General features: G+C 48.4%; 4 protein-coding genes and 1 long non-coding RNA gene across 11 annotated transcripts in view; 2 read left to right on the forward strand and 3 right to left on the reverse strand.

The window, feature by feature from the left end:
- Positions 1-2,435, forward strand: part of AKR1A1 (aldo-keto reductase family 1 member A1) — a 22,158-nt gene extending 19,723 nt beyond the window's left edge. For both annotated transcript variants that reach the window (XM_077182466.1, XM_054638752.2), the window contains exon 9: positions 559-2,435. In XM_077182466.1, the coding sequence (XP_077038581.1) occupies positions 559-624 (66 nt within the window). In that variant the 3' untranslated portion in view covers positions 625-2,435. The remainder of the gene's footprint in view (positions 1-558) is intronic.
- Positions 1-3,585, reverse strand: part of LOC129124041 (uncharacterized) — a 12,612-nt gene extending 9,027 nt beyond the window's left edge. The window contains exons 1-2 of the long non-coding RNA XR_013183308.1: positions 3,454-3,585; positions 2,636-2,777 (exon numbers count right to left, since the gene is read on the reverse strand). This is a non-coding gene — a long non-coding RNA (uncharacterized LOC129124041). The remainder of the gene's footprint in view (positions 1-2,635; positions 2,778-3,453) is intronic.
- On the forward strand, positions 3,038-14,227 carry NASP (nuclear autoantigenic sperm protein). Its single transcript, XM_054638748.2, has 15 exons — positions 3,038-3,195; positions 3,936-3,986; positions 4,761-4,871; positions 5,382-5,462; positions 5,635-5,732; positions 6,461-7,312; positions 9,121-9,203; positions 10,074-10,150; positions 10,282-10,355; positions 11,297-11,485; positions 11,706-11,872; positions 12,281-12,334; positions 12,428-12,499; positions 13,423-13,554; positions 14,053-14,227. Exons 1-15 carry the CDS (start codon positions 3,134-3,136, stop codon positions 14,104-14,106), a joined length of 2,157 nt encoding a protein of 718 aa, XP_054494723.2. The 5' UTR covers positions 3,038-3,133; the 3' UTR covers positions 14,107-14,227.
- A 562-nt stretch (positions 14,228-14,789) lies between these two features.
- On the reverse strand, positions 14,790-17,907 carry LOC129124042 (uncharacterized). Of its 6 annotated transcripts, none has more exons than XM_077182463.1 (8): positions 17,592-17,907; positions 17,163-17,354; positions 16,705-17,072; positions 16,549-16,608; positions 16,334-16,464; positions 16,124-16,246; positions 15,762-15,931; positions 14,790-15,476 (listed from the first exon to the last, which is right to left on the reverse strand). In XM_077182463.1, the coding sequence occupies exons 1-8, from the start codon at positions 17,769-17,771 to the stop codon at positions 15,336-15,338; spliced, it is 1,365 nt and encodes a 454-aa protein (XP_077038578.1). In that variant the 5' UTR covers positions 17,772-17,907; the 3' UTR covers positions 14,790-15,335. The 6 variants fall into 6 exon arrangements, with proteins under 6 accessions (XP_077038578.1, XP_077038577.1, XP_077038580.1 ...); XM_077182462.1 differs by having other exon boundaries at positions 16,124-16,258; positions 17,592-17,905; XM_077182465.1 differs by having other exon boundaries at positions 16,124-16,464; positions 16,705-16,828; positions 16,943-17,039; positions 17,592-17,902.
- A 1,681-nt stretch (positions 17,908-19,588) lies between these two features.
- GPBP1L1 (GC-rich promoter binding protein 1 like 1) overlaps positions 19,589-22,574 on the reverse strand; it is a 32,014-nt gene continuing 29,028 nt past the window's right edge. Inside the window, exons 10-12 of the mRNA XM_054638749.2 lie at positions 21,731-21,855; positions 20,760-20,862; positions 19,589-20,520 (exon numbers count right to left, since the gene is read on the reverse strand). Coding sequence (XP_054494724.1) covers positions 20,374-20,520; positions 20,760-20,862; positions 21,731-21,855 — 375 coding nt within the window. The 3' untranslated portion in view covers positions 19,589-20,373. The remainder of the gene's footprint in view (positions 20,521-20,759; positions 20,863-21,730; positions 21,856-22,574) is intronic.

The raw sequence follows: 22,574 nt of genomic DNA on the forward strand, positions 1-22,574 counted from the left end.
CTGAGTGCTTTGAGGGATGTAGGAACTGAGACTTCTGCATGGCCACGTCTGCTTTTGGGCCAGCCCAAGCCTCTGGTTATCTGTGAATATTGGTTTCAGTGCTCCCATTTTACAGCTGGACAAGTTCGTCTTGTGTGGAAATGTTCCTAAAAGGAGTTCAGTGACACTTTTAATGCCTCAGTAAATGACCCTGAACAGGCCTCTCAATGTGTTTCATCTTATCCATCTCTAAAATTGGCAGCCCAGCATTTTCTCTATCATGGAAACATGGACAAAGGCTCCAACTCCAATCAAGTGTTTTGAAGTGTGCATGTTATGACACTCAGTAACACCTAGAAGGCACAAGGCCTTTAACTACCCTTAGTCTAATTCTTCCAGTCTCTGCAGTGAGAGACTCTTGCTCTAGGCTACAGAAGTGTCTTTTCTTTCAGGAAAGGCTAAGAGGACCCAGATTTCTGGGATACAAAGTTTTAGAAATCTAAATCATGGAGAACTTGAAACTGCAAGTAAGAGTGTATTTTATCTTTCTGACTTGACTCTGTCTTGTTTATTTCACAGGTGGATGGAAAGCTTGTAGCCAGAGATGCTGGACACCCCCACTACCCCTTCAATGACCCCTATTAACTACTGGAAAATAAGGTGTTAAAGTAATGCTCCAGTAATTGCCTTTCCACAAAGTAATTGTTGCCACGATTTTTTGACAGTTGCCACTGTCCAGATGAAAACCTTCCTTCCCAAGTGGGTTTTCCTACAATGTACTACTTCTAATCCACCTCCTGCCTGGAGATCCTGTAGCTTCTGTTCCAGAGTTTATGGATTTATTACAATGACTGCTGGCTGGCTCCTGGAGGCATCAGATCTTTTAGAGATTAGATAAAGAGTGAAGGAGTCTAAGTCAAGTTCCAAACACATTGTTATCAGACAAGGGCATTACTTTGGTTACTACTGTGAAACGGTTTAGAAAACTTCAGTTACTACCATGATGAGGGAAAAAAAGGGTGAAGGTGTGAAAGTTTTTTAAGACTAAAGAATTGCTCAGCCATCAACCTTGATATCTTTATTAATAATTTTTTACAGAGGGAATAAAGTGGAAGGTGCTACAATTGCACTATGTCCATAAACCATTCATTAAAACCAAGTAATCAGCCATGCCCAGTGCTTTTATCCACTTCATAGTACTTTTGGGACCTAGAGTTGTCAATTTTCTCATTCTTTTAATTTGCCTGTAGATTTGAGCAGAATAAAAGCAGACCCTGGAGCAGGCCTTCAGGGCAATTCTCTCTCTTGCTTGTCACAGTGCTGGGTTTCAGCTCTGGCAGCAGCTCTGATCCTATCGCAAAAACCTCAAGAACTTTTCAGCAAGTCTTGCAGAAAAACATCCTGCTTTTCCTGTGAAACTGTCCAGTGTTTCTTTACCAAAGACATCCATTTTGAGTCCTGGAAGGTCACAAAATTAGTTCCTAATTGTACAGTAAGACCAAAGACCTTACAGAGCTCCCAATGTTTTAATGTTGCATTTTTGGCTGCTGCCAAAAAATGTTTTTGGTTGATGCTGAGGAGAGCTGCTCCTGTCTCCTGCTGTACCACTGACCTGCTGGTAACTCGGGGTGAGTCATTTGCCTTCTGTGCCTGTTTTCCTACTGGCCATGTCTCTGTGTTCCCCTGACAGGGACTAATTTGCTGAGTGCTGATGCACCCTTGGACTGGAACTCTAAGCACAGTTTTCTTTTGTGTCAGTCTCCTAAGGAATTGCTGGTCATCTGAGCACAAAGGGCATGAGGTGTTAGTACCTACCTGTGCTCTGGTGGTGACACTTTTTGTGGCCTTAGAAACATCAACACTTTATTTTTCTCTACCTGTTAAATAGGATTAATTTTTTCTCACAGTAGTAGCAAGCAATTAGAAAAATAGTATTGTATATCAAATAGTTAAAAAGTTAAAGAATTAGACACTTTAATTTGGATACCCTCATTTGCAATAGGCCTATAGCAGATCTATGCATTCATTTTGAGTGTAAAGCCTTCTCAGGTAATTCCTGCCCTGGGCATCACAGTGGGCAGCTGAACTGCAAAAAAAAGAGTGACACCCATTTATCACTCCTTCTAAACTGCAGGCAAAATTTCAGGAACTCCTGGTCCTTTGTAAAATGTTTCCTAATTCCTGATGAATTTGCCTCAGTGCAGGAAGCCACCTCATTTAGGATTCTTTACTAGACTGGACATTTTATCCAAAGGAAAATTAAATTCTTGTTGTTTTTTTTAATTGTTCTACTCAAACGTGGTGACTCTGAATACGGTTCTTGTTCCAATCATTAGGTAAGCAACTGTACTTTGAAGGCACTCTGCAGACTGCAGTCATCCTGCCAAGGACAGTGGTTTTTCTTGCTTGTTTCACTTGCATGTTTGCTTGTTTAAATAAATTCTGTACTCATTGTATGACTTTGAGACTTTTTCCCTCCCTCTTATCAAGGCCCCAATTAACTTTCTCCAGTTATTTCTCTGAGCAAGAGTACGTAATTGGGCTGGGAGAATTCCCAAGAAAAGCACATGAGTGCTGTAGCTCTGTGAACCCCACACTTCCCAGCTCTGTTCCTGCAGGGAGGGACATAGCAGGGTTGAAGCTGGAGAACTTTTACCTTGAAATAGCAGAGCCTGGAGGTCTCGGTGCTGGGCTGTGCTGTGACAGCGGCCATGTCAGCCCCGCCTGCTCGTGTGTTCATGTCGCAGGGGAGAGCCAAGCATCTGCGTTAGCTGGGCAGAAACCCGGGGTCTGTTCACCTGGAAGAGGCCGAGGGCGGATGCAGAGCCCGAGCCTGGGTGCCAGAGCGTCCCGGGTCCCCAGCTGGGGCTGAGGGGGGTCCCACAGCCGGCCTGAGGGAGCGGGACTGCACCTCCCGGCATGCCCCGCGGGACCCCGCCTCCCTCTTCGGCACTACACTTCCCAGCGCGCCCCGCGCGGCGGCGCCCCCGGCGTCCCGCGGCGGGGCAGGTGCGCAGCGTGCCGGGAGCGGTAGTCCCCCTGCGGCGCGCGCGCGCCGCCAGGCGGGCCGGGGCGTGTCCTCGGGGGTATATAGCCAGCCGGAGGGGCAGGGGGCTGCACTCTGCCGCCGCCGCCCCTCTCTCCAGCAGCTTCTATGCAATCCTCGGCCATCGCCGCTCCCTCCTGCGTTGAGCCCGCGCCGGCCTCCCAGACTAGGTAGGGCCGCGCGGGCTGCCCCGGTTACGGTGTGTGCATGTCGGGGCCGGGGGGCATCAGGGGAGACGGGGGGTGCCTTCGGGCCGCAGGGTACCGGAGGGGATGGGGGGTAAGGGGGGCGGTGGGCCGGATTTCCTTAGGGGAAGGGCCGGGGGTGCTGCTCGGGCTGGCGAAGGTGCACCCCCTCCTCCCCCCCTTTCCTCCTCGCTGGCGGTGGTACCTGCGTCCCCCCGTCCGCCCCCTCGCCGTTTGTGGTACCTGCCTCCGCCGTCCCCCCCCGCCGGCGGTGGTACGTGCCGCCGCCCCGCTCCTCCGGCGCCAGCTGGGCCCGCGCGGCTCGCGAGGAGCCACCACGTGACCGCTGCGCGGCCGCCGCCATCTTTGTTGGGGGCAGCCGACGCCGCGGGGCGGGCTGGGGGGGGGGCGGCGTCACGTGACCGGCGGCCCGTGAGGAGCCGCCGCCGGGGTTTGGCGCCAAGGGCGGGGGGCGGGGCCGGCGGAAGGCGGGAAAGGCCCCATTGTCTGCGCGGGACCGCGGGCAGGGGCTGACAGAGCCCCTCACAACCTCCCCTCGAACCATCAACACCAGACCGAGGGGCCTGGGCCCGCTCCGCGTGGATGGGCACCTCTGATCCAGGCTCTGGTGCTGCTTTCGCACCCCTGAGAGCTCAGCTGGTGCCGTGAAATGGGTGGCCGGTTCTGAACGTGAATAAAAAGAACATTCGATTTTCTGTTTGCAGGATGGAAGAGGAACTGGCAGCTCCTTCCACATCCACAGACAAGACAGACAGGTGAGATGGGAGTTGGAACTGTCAATTATGAAATAACACAAGATCCTGGAGTTACTGTGTGAAGCGCAAAGGTCACCCTTCATATCACTTCTTAGACTTGGAGTTCAACGCCCATGTGTGATGTAGGTGCTGAAAACCTGTGCTCACCAGTGGTTTGCACACATCTAGTGCATCGAGGCCTTTTCAGGGACTGATACATACAAAAATACCAGCTGTCCTTGAAGTGTTTGGGTTTTTAATTAGTGCTGGAGAGGCAGCTGGCATGTGAGAGATGGTATTCCTCTGTGGGCAGCTCCTCTTGACCTAGTCTGAGATGTTGGGCTGGACCTTCTGGAAATCAGCTGTGCAAGATGCACTGAACTGAAACTGACACTGGTATCTGTCGTTCTTCTCAGATGCACCATGCTGTGCTGTGAAAAGTTTTAACTTGAGTTTATTCTTTTTCTTGATTTAGCATTGAAGTCTGGAGCACTGGTGCTCCGTGGTGTGTTGGTGTGTAACTCCTAAAGTATATTTTTTAGCAGCCTTTGTCACAGCAGATTCTGATACTTGTTGCAGTGATTAGATAAATTTGCCTGTCTTTCCTTGGTTATTGGAACTATCAGTTGTTCCGATTTACACAAATAAAACCAAACAAGTCCCACCTACCCTGGTAGTTTCAACCACTGTAACGCATGCAACTTACTATTCCATAAAGCAGACTAGGTTTTGGAAGCTAAAATTACTGTGAAAATTAAGAGAGTCCTTTATTTGATTTCTTCTCCCTTCTTCCAGTATGGATGTGGACGGAGAATCAAAGAAACTATTGGGTTTGGGACAGAAGCACTTGGTAATGGGAAATATTCCAGCTGCTGTGAATGCATTCCAGGAAGCTGCAAGCTTACTGTGAGTAGTAGAATCTTCTGTGTGTTTTTGCTGGGCTTGGGCTTCAGCTTGGCTGTTCCGATGTGGATTATGCAAGAAAGACTGGGATTTTTATTTCACATGTTTATAATTTATAATGTGACTGTGAAGGGGGACAAACCATTTGAAGTCACCCAAGAGTTGGACAATGCTGTAGTTGGTGTACAGTTTAGGTGGCTTTTGTGATAGCCATTACCAGCAGAGTTCCCTAAGGAAAGGGATTTGATAGTTTATTATGCAGGTGTCTTCTCTGGTAACTTGTTCACTAGTCTTGGTCAGGCTCTGTGAATGATACTATTTGGGTTACAGATTAATTTCCTCGGTTGGGTATTTGAGAGCCATATGTAACTGAGAGAAGCATTCAATATTTGTTTAAAGCAATGGGAAACCAGCCAAGAAAGTGATCCTTTTGTCTAGGAATATTTAATGTTAAAGTTCATGTATCCAGATCTAAAGTAGGCACAGGCAAATAATTCTTTATTATTTTTGTAGGGGTAAAAAGTACGGTGAGACAGCGGATGAGTGTGCAGAAGCTTTTTTTTATTATGGAAAATCTCTCCTGGAGTTGGCAAGGTATAGTGACAGTTTGTCATTTGGTGAAGAGTGTGTCTGGTGTAACATGGTTTCACTCCTTTATGGACAGGATTACGCTAGGTGGGGTGGGATGGGCTGGGGTGTTGCAGCTTGTGCAGTTCAAATCATGGTATTAATTTTCCAAGGGAAAACAAACTCCTGTTCCCTTTAGAATGGAAAATGGTGTGCTGGGAAATGCCTTAGAAGGGGTGCAGGTGGAAGAGGAAGGAGAAAAAGCAGAAGAAGACTCTGCACTGCCAGCTGCTGATGGTATGTAAAGCTGCCTGCCCTGCCATGGAGGCTCCAGGCTGTATTTTCTTGTTGGAATGATCCAAATTTAGTCCATCGGTATCTTGGGTAGCCTGAATCATTCTATTGAAACTCTTGGCAGTATGAATGGACTCTGTTTCTGTTTGGTTTTTTTTAGTCTTGCTTAAAGATGAGCAAAATCTGTAAAACACCTGCAAGGAGCTGGTCCCTGAAAGCATGTGTAAAGGGTCAGCAAGTGTCTGTGTCCTGAACACTGCATTCAAACTCGCTTTCTTAAGCTTCACCGCTGACTCCAACTGCTTTGTAACCTTGTAGCAGTACAGTGTGTGTAGTCCCAGAGGTCAGAGTCTCTGTACAAAGTCCCAGGAACAGTGGCTATTTTATGCTGCCTGCAGCTGGAGAGGATACAGGAATTCCTGTCCATCCAGACTGTTAAAGCGCTGGCACCTCTTGCTTAGCTGTGACTAAAATCGCTGCACAACCGCACACTGCTTGAGCGGCCGCTTGCAATGCTGCAGTCTGGGGAAGGGGAAGGGACTTGCTTAGATCAAGCAGCTATGTTGGTTGTCTCCTAATTCCTTGTACTTGGAAAATGAAGCTTTTAGGAGTGTCATCCAACTTGGTAACAAACCAACACACTGGAGGGTCTTGAGGGTGGTGTTGGCAGTGCCCGTTAATGTCTTTATCACTAAACTCGAAGAAATGTTTATGCTTCCTCAATCATGTAGAAGAAACAAGGGAGGAGTTGAGAGAACAGGTTTATAACGCCATGGGGGAAAAGGAAGAGGCCAAAAAGTCCACGGAAGAGTCTACAGTCCTCTCTGAGAAGGAAGTCAAAGAAGAGGATGTTGAAATGAAAGAGATTAAAGAAGAACCCAAAGAAGCAGCTGCTGACAAGGATGCAAAGCCTGAAGAGGCTGAAGGGAAGACTGAGGTTTCTGTGGGAAAAGAAGAAACTTCAGAAGAACAGAAGAAGCAGGTGCCTGTGAAAGAGGAGGCAGCTGTGGAAGAGAAGGAGGTAGAAAAAGAGCAGAAGACAGTGCCTGAGGACAAGGTAGAGAAGGCAGCTGAGGAGAAGGAGAGAACGACAGAAGTGTCAGACAAGGAGGCAAAGGCAGCTGGGGAAGAGGCTGAAGCAGGAGAAGTGGCTGTGGAAGAGAAGGGAGAGACGGGAGAACAGGCAGCAGAAGCAACAGAAAAAGAGCCAGCTGTGGAGAAGGGAGAGGCTGTAGAAGAACAGGCAGAGACAGCTGTGGAAGAGAAGGCAGAAGCACAGGTGGCAGCTGCTGTGGAACAGAAAGAAACTGAAGAAGGGGATGCAGAGGTGGCTGAACAGAAGAAGGCAGAAGAGAAACATGAGCCAGTAGAGACAGAAGAGAAACCAAGTGAATCTAAAGAGACAGAGCCCTCAAAGGAACCTGTGCCCACAGAGGGCAAAGAGACACCAAATGACATGAAAGAAAAGGCTGAAGTTGCTGCTAAGGTAGAGAAAGAGGAAAAGAAAGGTGACCTGATGGAAGAGGGTGAAGGTGCTAAGGTAGAAAAAGAAGAGAAAGATGACCTGATGGAAGAGGGAGAAGGTAACACTGAGAGGCGAAAAGTACTTGTGGGTGGATGACTTGATGGATTTGGCTAACAGTGGGTAAAAAGTATTCCATTCAGAATTTTCTGTTTGCCTTAGAATAAGGAAAAGGCACAGTAAAGGGGCTCTTGAAGGACTTTACATACAAGTAAAGTTTCAAGGAATAGTGAATAGTCTCAGTTTCTCTAGACTAACGCTTAACTAACTGCAAAGCAAGTCTTACTTGAAAGCAAACTGACAGCCCTGTGAAATGTGTAAGTAATGGCTAGGCCGGTGGAGAATACTGAATGGATGTTCACTTGCATGCTTCTGGGTGTATTGCACTAACCTTCACATAACTGCAAAGCACAAATTGCCTCTGGTTATAGCTGTGGTTTTTTTTTTAATGGTGGTGAAAAAACAAGAACAGCTGAACACATGAATTTACTTCTCTTGGAGGAGAGGAACTCTTCAATTGAGTCTTTCTGATGGTCATTGCTAGTAAAAATTTAGTTGGAAATTCTAAACTTGATTTGCTCTGAAGGCTTATTGCTGCTCTAGTACAGTCTTCTGGCTGTCCAGCTTCTGCCCTTCTGCTTCCCTGCTTTATTATAGCTGTTTCCCAGGCTCTGTTGCAGCAAGACTTGCACCCTTTGCTGCAGCAGTACTTTGTGGCCTTAGTGGGCCTATGCCTTCTATTGCACAAGTTAATTGATGAACTGTAACTGCAACTTCGCTTGCCAGTAACTCATCTTCACAGGCAGGGCCTTACTCAGGAGTGGCAAATGTTCAGATTAAACAGTCCTGGAGCCTGAAAGGATTTGTTCTGCTAAGCATAGTGAACACTCAGTGGTGGAGCAGTGGCCTAACAGGGTGTCTGTGTGGAGAGAGGATGACTGAAAATAAACTAAGAGTAGTTACCTGCTCTTCACCCCCAGTGCTGAGAGGCTGCTTATGCACACATACTGCTGCTTTTTGCCCCAAGTCTGGCAATGTGAGGACCCTCTGGAACATCCTGGTCTGGTGCTGAGTCATTCCAAACTCCTCCCACTACCCTGACATCTCTTCTGTTTACCTTTGTACAAGTGTCTTCACGTTCACAGGTTTGGCCCTCTCAGTGGTGGGTGTGTGCTGGGAGTTAGACCAGTATGTTCACAGGCTCTCTAGTCCTACCCCAATCAAGCTTGTGTTCTAGAATAGCCAGAGGTATTCTGGAATAGCTACAGGAATTGTGTGACTTCAGCCTGCAGACCAGCCAGTGCTCTGAAGTTATTAGCCATATTCCTTTACTTCACATTTCCCCAAAATGTCTTCTGCTGGTAGAAAGATGATGTGATGCTTCTGCACAGTGTCAAAGTCAAATTAGTACTACACAAGAGGAGGTTCATTAACATTGATACTTAAATGCCTGACATAAAGATCACGAACTGAGAAACAAACTAATTTGTGTTCAGCTTGGCAGCTATTTTGCTGAAAACTCTTACTTTCTGTAGCACGAAGTTTAGCAGCTGGCCAGTGCCTCTAGGGCTGCTCAAAATCTTGTGGCTTCAGTGATAGCTGCCAACAGATTGGTGAGAACTGAATTCTATATAAGTTTCTGTTATTGATAGTAAGAAATTGAACTTATGGTCTGCTTTAGTCTATAGTGCTGAATGGTTTCAGCAAGATGGCTGCTGATGCTGAGACTTTAATGTATCTGCTCTTCTTACATCACACCTCTAACCTGTCACTGGAAGGATTAGGGTTGGCTATAACACACTCTGCCTGACTCCATGTTGAGCAAGCACAGTAAACACAAGTGTCCTCATGCATCTACTTGCCTTCTAGAAACAGAAGAATCTGAAGAGGAAGACAAAGAAAATGATAAAGCTGATGATGATAAGGAGAATGAATTGACAGTGGAAGACAAGGTGAGGTTGCTGAGGTCTGACACCAGTGCTGATGGAAGGATGCAGTATTAGGCCTAAGTATGATGTTTATGCCCTTCTAAAAGCTCACTTGTGTTTAATTTAGTTCTGTGTAGAAAAATACTTCTGAAAGCCAATATTGCCTAGGAATGGTCAATGTTAGGCCTTGTCTGCATTGTAGCATCTTGCTCAGCTGTGTCTGTAGACTTGAGTTTGTTCAGCTGCTCTGACACAAATGCTTGTGGTGTGCTGAGCTGACTTGGGGAGAGCTGTTCCAGCCTGTCACTGGAGTTACTTGGAACAGTTAATTGTCTGCTTGTCCAGTAAGCTGTGATTAGGATGGGAATTGTTTGAGAAGTGTGGTGCTCCTCAAACCTGAGATGTACATTGATGTAGTAGTCCAAACACCTGGAAAGATCTGCAGCCTCGTAGAGTGGCACTAAGCATTCACGATAACTGTCTGTCCCTTTCTCAGACTATTCTAACAAAGCTCAAAGGCTCATTAAAAAAAGCTGGACTGTGAACTTTATTTGGTTCATCTAAAAACAACCTTAACCAAGATCTTGCTCTTGGGATAATACTGGTGCTTGGTGCCCTGTTATTTCTGGAAAAAAATTAAAGCATATCACAGAACAATGTGAGTTCATGTTCCATTGAAACATTTTTACTCCAGGCAAAGTCTTGGTTGATGTATTAACCTCTTCTGCTTGCCTTTTTTTTTTTTTTTTTCTAGTGGTGAAATGTTCACCTCTTGCAGAAATGGAATCCTTGATAACACTGGTTGGGAATGTAGTGGTGGTGTTTGATGTGGTCTATGACATATTGATGTGATCTAAGTCATTTAATCTGTCAATGCACTTCTGGTCTTTACAGGAAAGTGAGGAGGATGAAATTGGCAATCTTGAGCTAGCCTGGGACATGCTAGAGTTAGCAAAAGTCATTTACAAAAGGTAAAGACTAAAGTTCTAATTTGGGTATATGCCACAGAAACTTAAAGTAAATTGGATGGTTGCATAGCCAGTTAGAGAACGTGGCATGCTCTGATTAGGATTTGAAAACTATTTTTTCCTTCTGGCTGTAGACAAGAAACAAAAGAAGCTCAGCTCCATGCAGCTCAAGCTCATCTGAAGTTAGGAGAAGTTAGCATTGAATCTGGTAAGTAATGTTAATTCTCATGTGAAAAATGTTTGGTTCTACTTTCTGTCACTGGGTTTTGTACTTTAAAATGAGCAGATGTGAGTTAAGGCTGTCAGGATGAGAACAAGTTAGATCTTGATAGTTTGCAGCCATGTGAGAAGCTTTGGAAGTAATGGTTGGTGCCTTAAATAGGATAGTCTCTGCTTTTGCAGAGCAGTGGAAAAAAAGTTTGAGTAAGAAGCAATGTGTTGCCAGCCTTGTGTTCTGCTTTCTGAAGTGACCAAACCTTGCTTCTGAACTTGAGAGACTTGCTGAAATTGTCATGAAAAATAGTTGACTCTCTTAGACCTTCCCAAATCCTAGGTTATAGTCAGGAAAGGCTCTTGTGTTACACAGCAGAAAAAAGGAGTGGGAGGCAAACCCCATTACAAACCCTTGTAATGACTCACTTGCCTTTCATTTAAAAATGTATTCTAATCTTGTTAAATCCAAATGTACACTTCCTCTGGAAATAACCCAATGGGTTTCTGGGCCAGGGCTACAGAACAAGGGTTGTGTCTTATGTCAGTGGAGCACATTTGGGGAGAGCTTGGCAGGAAGGTGGCACTGTCCTTAGCTCCAGATCCGTGTTGCAGCTGGGACCAGTTACGCTCAGTTCTTGGTTGAAAGTAAAGCAGGAGGATTTGGTACCTGCTTTGACTTGGCTGCTCAGTTTTCTGTGCTGAAATTAGACAAAACACTCATGAGAACCAGAGGAGCTGGCCTAGACAGTCTCTCAGGGGAGGCAGAGTTGTCAACTGATGGTCTGAAAGCAGCCCGGCACTGCTGTGTTCAGTGGTGGTTCTGTTTGCAGTCTGTATAATGTGTAACAAAACACCGAGTAACCAAACCAGGGTTGACACGGGGCTGCTGTGGATAATTACTGAGGTTTGTAACGACCTTGGGGCTTTCTCCTGCAGAGAACTACACACAGGCAATAGAGGAGTTCCAGGCCTGCCTGGCCCTGCAGCAGAAGTACCTGGAGGCCCACGACCGGCTGCTGGCCGAGAGCCACTACCAGCTCGCCCTGGCCTACCACTACAACAGCGACTTCGACGAGGCCGTGCTGCAGTTTGGGAAGTCCATGGAGGTCATAGACAAGAGACTGGGTACGTGGAATTCTGAAGCTGCTGCCTAGTGAGTTTTCACAAGGCAAAGTAGTGAGGTGTGCTCATTGTCTGCTGTGTCGTGTTTATCTGAAAGTGGTGAGACTACACTGAGGGCAGAATTGGTAAAACTGTTTGTTAGCAGATAGTTGCCTCTGGGTGTTGTTATCTGGGCAGTTACTTTGTCTCGATGTGTTTTGCTCTGATAACTGTTTCATCCCAGCAATACTGACTGAGCGAATAAAGAAGGCAGACACTGGGTCCCCTGAGGATGAGAAGGAGATAGAAGAACTGAAGGGACTGCTTCCTGAAATTAAAGAGAAGATAGAAGATTCAAAGGAGTCACAGAAAAGTGCAAAAGTAGCTGAGCTAGGACTGAAAGCAACTCTGGTGAGTGTGTCCTGTGGTTTCCTTTTGACCCAACCCTTCTTCCAGTGGAACTTAGAATAAATCAGTAATGGGAGGAGCTCAGACTTATGAGGGACTGGTGGTTGCTCACAGGTGTTACCAGGCTGTGGTTGTGAGAAGGAAACTGAGGCAACTGATGTCTGAAGAGGATATTTACTAAGAGCCCTGATACTAACTGTTCCAAACTAAACAGGAATTTGATAGGCTTCTGTGGCATTTCATGTATCAGGGCTGGAAATGATGGGTCAGGCAAATGTGGAGCACACGTTGCATCTGTCCTGTACAGAGGTGCAGAATCCAGTGCTGGGATGGGAAGGACTTGGGCTTTCTGTATCTCAATAAGTTCTCATGCATTTTCTGCCACAGTCTGTTTTTTGTGCTTTTCTTAAGGTTGGAACTACATCTGGCTTTGCACAAAGTGAAGACAGTGGTTCTGTGTCCACAGTAAGTTAATCTAAGATGAACTCTGTTGATTCTCATCTGCTCTAAGGATTACTGGTTGTGTTTGCTCATGTGCCAGTGTCTGTCTTGTAACAGATTCCAGTAAGGAAAGGAGCTGATGGTGCATCTCAGTGTGTAACAGACATCTCTCATCTAGTCAGGAAAAAGGTGAGTCCAGAAATTACTTGTTAAACAAGCAGTTTGTTGAAGTACCTCTGGCTTGCTCTGTGTAACAAGATTTGTCTTAAAAGTATGTTTTATTAACTTAGCTGTATAATGGCAAAACACTCCAGAAGTAAAACCAGTAGTATATGAAACTCCTTTCCATTGGGAACCAGTCAGTCTGGTCTCCTGGAGGCCAGATGGTTCCCATTCTTGGAGGTTCAGCACCCTGCCTGACCCACACTGATGTAAATCTGACCCAGTTGTGTGGCTTCTGCAGGTGTTCCCTGAACAAGAGTTTCCTCTGCTGAGGACCCTCAAGAGCAGCAGGGTCACCTGCAGATCCCAAGGAAGAGGCAGGCAACCAGGCTGGGCTGGGTTCCTTTCTTTCCAAAAGGAAATTGGGACTTGGACTTCTAATAAATAGTAAAGCCACACTAGTGGTAATTATAAAGTGCCTCTTTAAGAAATCAGATATTGAGAATTTGGTTCCTTTAAATGTTATCTGTTCTCTAGAAGTGTTTGCTGATGAAAACTAATATAGGTGATACTCTCAGTTTTATGTTGCCTCTGTTCCATTGGTCTGTCAGTTCAGGTGTGCCTGGAGTGATTTGGAACTGCTTTAGGTGATTTCAAATGTTGTAGATGCCCTAAGTCTACCCTGGAACAGTTACAGGCTCAGTGGTTGCACCTTTCTTTACCAGACTGTAAAGATAACTCAGCTCTGGAGATCCTGGCACCTAGAGTGTCCCTGTGGTCAAGACCTGGGTATCAAAGCTCTGGTTAAACCCCAGCACTGGGGAGTCTGTCCTGAGCCTGGCAAGCAGAGGTTGGATAGATGATGTGCAGTGACATCTAATGCTGAATCTCTCAAAAAGATTTGAACTTTGATTTGTACTTAGTGGACATTATAAAAATTTTGTCTTCAGAGGAAACCAGAGGAGGAGACTCATCAGGGAGACAATGAAGCCAAGAAATCTAAACCAGAACCAGCTGTCAATGGTGGTGGTGGGGACTCTGTCCCCCGTGGAAATGAGGTTGCAGAAAAAATGGAAGAGGAGGTGGGCAGCTGAGCCAGGAGTCTGGGCTGTGCTTTTTATTTTATTTCCCCCCTCTCTGTTCAGGGATGGTTCTGTGCCTGGTAGATGTCCTGGTTTTATTGCCTGCTGTCCTTCACAAGGTTTCCCAGATGAGATGAAGACTATTCCTAGTGGGCAGGATGCATGTTGTGCTGTGGTGCTGACCCTGTGTGGGCTGGACAGACCCAGCTGTGGAGCCTTGTCACCTGTGGGGTGGGACAGAGACAGGTTCTGGGTGCTTTTTGCTGGGCTCAACTCCAGCAGAGGGTCTTACCCCAATTTTTCATCTTCTGGGTTTTATTACTTACCCCTGGGCTGCACTCGTTACTATCAATGCTTTAGGGTAGTGTTGGGCTCTGGAGACTGGCAAAGTTCACATAGTTAAGTCTTCAAATTCCAGAACCCTTGGGCTGCTGCATGAGTTGGTACTGTAAGACTGTGTCTTGTCTTTTAAAAACAAACCCTTATCTTCTCTTTTAGACAGAGAAAAGGCCACAAGCAGAATCAGGGGCTGCAGTTGAAAGCACAGTATGATAATGATTCTTTAACCTTGGACACTCCTCTCCTTACAAGGAAAATGGTTTTGTATATAGTGTATTTTTTCACTTTTTGGCAACTTTTGTATGACTTCAATAAAGATTGTAAGCAAATAGTCCCTATTGACCTTCCTCCTGTGACAGGTTGCAGCCTCTGCTCCTGGCTGTCCCCTTGGGCTGCAGGTCTCAGCCCTGGCCCACTGCTGGGCTCATGCTCCCTTTCCTTTCAGCATTTGCACCCACATCTGCCTTCTTAGGGGCAGAGGATTGGATGGGCCAGGCAGGGCTGGCTGCTGCAGGGAAGGAGAGCATTGCCTGAACTTCACTGTCTCGTCCAGGGACCTGACCTTTTTTTCTTCACAGGGGCCTTGTCACAGCTGGGGCTGTTTTGTTCATTCTAGGCTGAACCTAAGTGGGGTTCTGATAGTGCCTCCCTCAGCTTTGAGCAGCCTAAAGATGGTGGGGAAGGCTGATAAAGAAAGAGCTTTGTAACATCCTGGGCTTTGTTGCTGCGTATTTTTATCTCTGCTCAACCTCTACTTTGCACCCAGGAGGGGTGCAGGAGCAGGTGCTGATGGTTGGAGACAGGGGCAGCAGGGCTGTCCCCTGAGCGAGCTGGAGTGCCCAGGTGGGGCTGGGACCCTGCCCTGGATTGTGTGTGTATAAAAAAAGGCCAAGAAGTGAAAAGCAATGAGCTGAAGCCTTTTATTAAGCATGTAGCACAGGGCCTCTGACACTTTGTAAAGCTGGCTGTGACTACTGTGCTGGTTCCCAGGGCTGAGCTGTACATGCCCTGGGTTAGGCTTTCCCTACAGAGGGCTGGATATGGGGATGTGCCTGAGGACAGGGAATTTATTGTGCCCCTCGGTGCCCTCTGACTGTCCCCAAACCACCATTGTGAGCAGGAGGGGTTGAACCACTCCTTTGGCTGTGGGCTCTGTCCTGAGGTGGAGACTGAGCTGTTTGCTGCTGGCTTGAGGATTTGCCTGTCCTTTTCCTGCTGAAATGCCTAGACAGAGCCTCTTTGGTCCCATCAGTAATCCTATACACTTCCACCCATCCCAGCACCATGGGATCCTGGTACCAGCTGCACAACTGGTCCCTGAACCCATCTCTGCAGCTGGAATGCAGCTTTTGCCTTCATCACCCTAACAGTTACTGAAGCCCCAGTTTGCTGGTGGAGGGGGGTGGCAGGGCAGTCCAGTGGGGCCATGGCCTGTTCCTGGCTCACCTTTGGGGAGCCCTGTCTTGTGCTGGGGCCTCCTGAGCAGGAGGAGGGTCCTCCAGGGCCACAAAGGGGGAGAGGGGGTGTCCAGGGGGCACATGGGCTGTGGGTCTGCCAGGCCCCAGTGCTGCCCTGGGGCGCTCCTGGGAAAGGAAAAAAGTGATGTCAGGGGCAGGAGGGTCCTGGCAGGGTGGGAGCTGCTTGGCCATCCCCTCACATGTGGCATTGGGTATGCAGAGCAAATCACACCCCTGGTCCAACACTGGTGGGGATTCACCTCCTGCCCCAGTGCAGCAAAGGGAGCTGTTTCTAAAGGTCCCCAAGCTTATACCTCCACACCCATCATCTCGTCCCCGTTGGCAACCCAATCCCAACTCCCCTCTCCCCTCCTTGGAGAGCTGGAAGTCGCCCTGGGCTGAGGCTCTTACCATGAAAAGTTCTGGCACAGCAAGGGCTGGTGGCAGCAGGGGGCCTGCAGGGTATGGGCAGACAGAGGGGTGCAGCCATGGCCTCATCTGCTCTGCGTGGCATCGCAGCATTCCCACCTCTGCCTGGAGCCGCGCCAGTTCCTGCGTGTGCCGCTGGGCTGCCCGTGAGCCTGGCCAACAGGATTTGGTCACCGTGGGGTTTACAGCAGCCATTTTCCTGGCACCTCACCAGGCCCCAGGGGACCAGGACTCTCCCTGCTCACTGCAGAGAGCTCACCCTGAGCTGCAGCCCCCCTCCACCTGCCAATATTTCCAGGAGCCATCTCCGGCTGTGGGGTGCAGATGAGGAACCCATCACTTACCAGCATCTGCTCTCCTCTCCCTTCTGACCTTCAGTGCCAACAGTTCATCTTCCAGATGCCAGTTCTCCAGCTCCACGGCCAGCAGTGCCGCATCCAGACCGTGAGTGCCAGTGCTGGGGGGCTCTGCTGGCACAGCTGGGGGTGCCTCAGCTGCTGCCTGGGGCCACGGTCCCTGAGGGGGACAGGCCTGGGCCTGGTGATGGCGCTTACCCATCCGCCTGCCCCTGCGCAGCCCCACCGTTCCTTTCTCCAGCACCGTGGCCTCCAGTTGGAGGTGGAGGAGCTGGTCCAGGATGGCCGGGTCGTGTCCCCCAGAGCGCAGGTAGGACACTCGCAGTGCCCTGCCAGAGCCCCGGATCAGCCATTGCCCGGGCTCGGCCAGCAGGGCGCTCTGCTCGGAGCCGCCATGGCCCACAGACCCTCACCTGGCCTCAGCCGCGAGCGGCCCTGCGGGCGGCGGGAGGGTGTCAAGGTGGAGGGTGGCCCTGGGGAGGAGACAGACAACTGGGGGTGAGGGAGCCTTGATGGAAAGCACCCCGCAGGGCCAGGGCTCTGCTGTGACCCCTCAGGCCAGGGCTCACCGGTGCTGTGCTGTTCGGACATGTCCGGCCTGGTCCTGTGGGCCTTGGCTTGGCTCGGGCTCCCCCTGCTCAGGCTCCCCCAGCTCAGCCCTGGCCCCCAGTGTCGCCAGCCGCCGGCACAGCCCTGAAGGACCGTGAGGGGCTGGGGGGCTCAGCACGGCACCCACAGCCCCACTCTCGGGGTTACTGCATCCCACACGTGCCTCCCCATCGACCCAAAACCATTGCCGGGGCCTACCCTCTCTCTGCCGCTCCAGCTGCCGGGTCCTGGCCCGGATCTCGGCCACCTGGCGTTCGTGGGCTTCCAGCAGCTCCTGCGGCGGCTGCTGCTGTCCCTGCAGTGGGAGCGGCTGCGGGGGGGACTCTCCCTGTGGCACACGGGGTTCAGTGGGCAGGAGGGGCTGGCCCCCAGCCCTGGGGCTGCTGATGCCCACCCTGGCATTCAGGATTCACCGTACCTCTACTGGCAGCCTCCTAGAGGTGGGGTTGGTGGTGCGGAGCAGGGCCCTCTCGCGGGGGGTCAGCACATCCCCCAGGGGAGCTCCCCGCACCCGCCCTGGTCCCTGCTGACCCCGCACAGCTGGTGGGACCCCACGAGGCAAAAAGCGATGGCGTGGCTCAGCGTTGTCCGTATTTTGGGACACCCCGACCTTGCAGACACAAAGGGAAGGAAAGGGTGACACCCTCACCCTCCCCCAATCCCCCCCCAGTAATATACTTTTCTGGTTTTAGCAAAATAAGCACCAAGGGCTGCCTGTGTGTTGCAGGCATGGGAAGATGGAGGCTTACCCAGCTCAGACCAAGCTGGATCCTGGATGTGATTCCCAGTTTCCCAGCCCAGCACCTGTCCCCATCCCCATTCTGCGCCAGACCCAGCTCCACACTACCGAGATGTCCTGTGGTTTCCTTGCCGTGCCCTGTGCTCCCTCCACAGGCAGAGGGTCCCCCCCACGGAGGCAGGAGCTGCTGGGTGCCGTGGGCCCGAGACACAGCTTCTCCATGTGCACCCGCAGCAGCGGTCGGGATCTGAATGCCAAGCAGCAGCGGGGGCAGAGGAAGGTCCCCATGTCCAACACCCTGGAAAGCAGATCGGGTGGAGTCACTCGGGGGGGCCACCCCGGTACCCCGGGACAGGCTGGAAGTGTGCACAGACCTGCTGGTGGCGGTGGCTGCAGTGTTTGAAGCCACTGTTGCTATGCCGGACGCTGGGCTGGGCAGGGAGGGCCCCGCCCCCAGCCCAGGACATTCCCACTGTTTACCACAGGCACTGAAATGGGGAAAAATATCGCTGAGCCACCAGAGCAATCCACAGAGGCCCCGTGTCCCTCTGAGGTTACAAAATGCTGACAGCCATGCTTGCCCTGGCGCTGTCCAGGAGTGCTCCTTGCCCACCTTGCAGCAGCTCCCACTTTGCAGACTTTAAGCTAAGGAGGAACCTCCACACAGAGGTGAAATAGCTTCTTCTGCCCATTCTTGCCACAGGGGTCCAAGCCCTGCTTTTTCCCAAAAAAGCTCCCTGTATTCCATCCTTGCACCCACCTCAGCTCTGCCTGGCAAGTCCCTACCAGTTTTTCCCCTCACCTCACTGCCAGTGGTACTCATCATTTGCTCAGGAAAAAGCTGCCATTTGATGGATGGGGACTTGCCCTGCCAGGCTCACCCAGGGGCTGCCACTGCCACTTCCAAAGTTTCATCGATATTTAAACCCTGCACAGCCCACAGGAGGGTCGGGTGAAGCACAAGGAGATCCTGGCACACATAGGCCAGGCTGGTCCCACTCCAGAGTGCTCAGCAATGAAATTCCCCCAGTCCAAATGGCTGTCAGGATGGATCTCAGGTGAAGGGGTTTTTAAATTTACCCCATTTCTTGAAATCAGTGCACACAGATCTGCATAACTTGGTTTAAATGGATATAGGAAGTTAAACTTTAAAAAAATGGACAGGCTCTTTCAGACAAAAGCAGTGTTTGAATATTCAGAAGGAACAAGATGGTTTGTGCAAAGTTGTACAGGAGTCCCAGCACCTCCCAAGCACTCCCAGGCAGCCTCAGCCCCTGGACCCTGGTTTCCAGAGCACAGGGATGAAGAAATGCTCCACTGCCCCTCTCTGGAGTTCACTGCAGAGCCAGCAGGAGCTGGAGGCATAGGTAGCAGAGTTACACCCGATAATACTGAGCGTGTGCCCTTGAATCCAGATGCAAAGATTCAGGACTAAACATTATAATTTTCTTACATCTCTGTCCTCTCTGCCTGGCCAGGAATGGGTTAAAAACACACAGGCACAACCTTGGAACAAACCCCCTCAAGTCAGCAGTGTGACTCTGTCCCACACCCCTGCAAACACTGCACAACCCCAGAGCACTTTCCAATCCATCCAAAACCGTTGTGCACAAGCTGAACTTACACCAGACACTAAAATAGCTTAGGCCACAACTGAGTTGTTTGTAAAATTCTTTTTAATCTAATAGAAATGTTTTCATGAATTTTTAAAAAAGATTTCAATGAAAACAGCTTTGGATTCAGACATTCCCTTGCCACGTTGTGAACATAAACAGCAGCATTGCACTAGGAACAAGTGACACCGACCGGTCGAGCTTCACCATTTTGTATGAAGCGGAAAAAAAAGCAAACTGCTTTAGTAGAAGATAATTTTGAATTATTTTCTTTAAAAAAAATCCCCAAACATGGACTGTCATCTCAGCATTGTTCTCCCTCTCCCTTCTTAAAGGAAGAGTTCAGCTTCTGCAGTCTGAGCACTACAGCAATGTTTGCCAAGTGGAAAAATAGAGCGGGAGAAGAAACTGTTTATCCCCAGTGCTACTGAACCCCCAAAGTTGCAGGTCCCTTAGAGGAAAGCTTCTCTTACATAAGAAAGACAATTAGAATTGGCAAACTGATGCAAAATATTTATTCCAAGTTAGTTATTTTTGATGCAGTAGTTTTTCCCCCTCATACAGACTCAATGTGATAGTCACTTTTTAAAATCTGTAAATAATGTTATCAAAATAATCTTAATCTTTGAAATCTCACAAAAAATTTATATTTTACAATCCACCCTGAATATCAAGGCTGCAAGAAGAAGAACACAAACAATTCCTATATCCAAATATTTTACAGCTGTACCCAAAAAAAAAAAAAAAAAGAAAACCACAAACGCCTGGTTAAGTGATGAAGCTCCCCGAGCCGCCAAAAAAAATAAAATAAAATAAAATATTCATGTTATTAGCATTAATTTAACATAATTAGAACTTCAAAAGCCATTTTGTCATCGACAATGATTGTTTTAGCACACCGTTACCGCGCGCTGGGCAATGCGGCGGCACTGTTAGAAGCTTGTTGTTGCAGAGATCAGTCAGCCACTTGTGTCCTGCTCACACGACTGAACTTGTGCACTGCCCCACAAGGGATTTTTGTCAAAATTTGCTAGCTGCACAAACTTCTAGTAAGCATTAGGGCAAAACCAAAAGAAAAAGCTAAAGAAGCCAATTTCTCTCTTCTTTGGGATACAATTATTTCCCTTGTGCATGAAGTATCAACAACAAAAGAAAAAACTGAACAGACTGGAGACAGAATAAACTCTGTTTAGTTTATACAACCCCAAACACGTGTTGAACTATGAACTGAGTTTATTGGGTTGGTTTTATTTATTTTAATTTTATTGTGCCCAGTTTCAGGCATCGTCATCTGACGTTTCGCTGCTACTTGTTTCTGTGTCTGAGTCCTCAATCTTTGTCTTAAAAGTGCTTCCCCAGTGGAATAACAGGCTGGAGCCGCGGCCCTGAAGAAATCCATTCTTCCCAAATCCGTTTCTTCTTCGCTGTAGGAATGAAAGTAAGTTTTTAAACGAGCAGAAGTGTGGAGAGTAACTGTCACCAACCCTCTGTGGTGGACATGAATGCCACATTTAACTGTGTATGCACACATGGATAATGCAGAATTGTCCATTCTACTACATTCTCCCTTAAATGCTTGGTCCTGCTGAACACGCTTAAGAACAAGCCCTTGAGAAAGGAGAGGAAGAAGAGCAGTCACAAGTAGCAAGAGCTGTAAACATACCTGCTCTGATTTAATCTGGAACTCTTTGAGCTCATCCTCCGTGAGGGGAAGGTAGTTTTCATCATTTTCAGGATATTCCTGCCATCCCATTTCTTTCAATAACCTGATTGTGGAGAAAATAAAAGGGGCATGGGAACTAAAGCAAGGAAACAATGGCAAAGGAAGGAACACTTTGTCCATGAAAAGCAAGGTTTTGTAGTAAATCACTTCAAATTCACCAGGGAATCTTCTCTATCACAGACCACTTCAACAATCCTTTGTGTTTACCCACCATTTTTCAATGTTTTTTACAAATATTTAACCATCAGCAGCCCTCTACAATGGGTACATAACCAGCTTGGTGGAAGACAGGGATTTGAAATTCTAACTCAAGGACACTGAAGAAGGACATGAGGCAACCAAACCAGTATCACAGCTTAGAATCTTCTGAACCTTACTATCTGCTTGCACCAGATGCTCACACTGCTTACTCACTGACGTGAGATACAGCCTGAGATACCAGGTAAATATTTTCCTAACTCTCCTCCACTTTTACAGCACGTAAAGGAGCACAGGAGTATTCTAAGTGCAAACAAAGTGTGGTGTGTGTCTTCAAATCATTGCATTTAGGACACCTGCTTGCAAATTAACCAGAATCACCCTTGGTTCATGCTGACTCCCACTGTGGGCAGATAAATATCTCTAAGCAGCATTAACACATGGGGATGTGGCATTAAAGAAGCACTGGAATTTAATTACAGACCTTGGTAAAGCCTTGGCTCATCTGTCACTGGTGTCTGGTTTTACTTTCAATAAGACCCCACCCAGTCCAGTACTAGTCACAAAGCCCACACACCTCCTTCCCCGTACAAACACAGCTACTGCTGCTTCCCAAAAATAGAGTTTTCTTCAAAATTGTTTCCTTCTCCTCACACAGCCCAAGGAATCTAAGAATCCCTTACTCCAGACACTTTATTCTGCCATTTACTCACCTGTGTTCTGCTTCCAATGAATGGGAGAGGTTTTCCCCCTCCTCCGGCAAAGGGAGAGAAAGGCCATTCTGATGGCAGTTCTCTTCCCAGTTTTCCTTTGGTTCTGGTGTGCTGTTGCTCTCCATCTAAAGAAAAATAAAACCATCAGAGTGTGCTTGCACAGATCGTGCCAACAGCACAGTTCCAAGTTCAAGCTTCTGCCTTTGAAAGTCCAGCCAAGCCTTTCACCTTGAGCCAGTGTTTTTTACAGAAGCTGCAGCAACATGTACCTGGCTGTGACAGGACAACACAGATGAAGGACATTTGGTGGCCTGTGCTGCTGTGCCAAGGGAGTGAGTGCTGGCATTGCTAAGCCATCACCAGCAGCTCAGAGTGACAGCAAGAAAACTATGAGAATTAAATGCTCCAAAGGACACACTTTACATGCACATTAAGGCACAGATCTATAAATTTGGGGGTTTGGTCTGAGCCTCTGAGGCTTGAGCCACATTCCTGCACCTTTCACAAGCACAAAATTGTACTTTTCTGTGAATGCAGTTTGACAGGGAAGTTGGAAAGCAACTTGCGATGTTAAAATATGATACTGTTCCTCTCCTTAGAGAATCCTTGCAAAAAATCTAGATTACCTTCAACATCTGTGACCTTCCCTTCCACCTCATTTATTACTTATCCACTTGCATTTCACTGTGCTACACATCTCCCCCCATCACTGCTGTGCACTATTTCCCCTGGCACGTAGGCCAGCCCAGTGGGAGTCATTCCCTTCCTCTTCCAGAGCCTGAACTACGTACACTGCTTAGGGCTTTTTCAGTCCCAACTCCTCAACAGTAATGATTGTATACAC

The sequence above is a fragment of the Agelaius phoeniceus genome, chromosome 8 (genome assembly GCF_051311805.1).
Source record: "Agelaius phoeniceus isolate bAgePho1 chromosome 8, bAgePho1.hap1, whole genome shotgun sequence".
Lineage (NCBI taxonomy): Eukaryota > Metazoa > Chordata > Aves > Passeriformes > Icteridae > Agelaius > Agelaius phoeniceus.

Bases quoted from the DNA above. Each gene is read 5' to 3' on its own strand.
- NASP (XM_054638748.2), top strand. From the start codon at position 3,134: ATGCAATCCTCGGCCATCGCCGCTCCCTCCTGCGTTGAGCCCGCGCCG. The intron at 9,204-10,073 runs GTGAGGTTGCTG...TGGTCTTTACAG, and splicing joins AATTGACAGTGGAAGACAAG to GAAAGTGAGGAGGATGAAAT. The intron at 10,356-11,296 runs GTAAGTAATGTT...TTTCTCCTGCAG, and splicing joins AGAAGTTAGCATTGAATCTG to AGAACTACACACAGGCAATA.
- LOC129124042 (XM_077182460.1), bottom strand. From the start codon at position 17,771: ATGGGGACCTTCCTCTGCCCCCGCTGCTGCTTGGCATTCAGATCCCGA. The intron at 17,355-17,591 runs GTAGTGTGGAGC...TGTGTCTGCAAG, and splicing joins GGAAACCACAGGACATCTCG to GTCGGGGTGTCCCAAAATAC. The intron at 15,477-15,761 runs GTAAGAGCCTCA...TTCCTTTCCCAG, and splicing joins CTGTGCCAGAACTTTTCATG to GAGCGCCCCAGGGCAGCACT.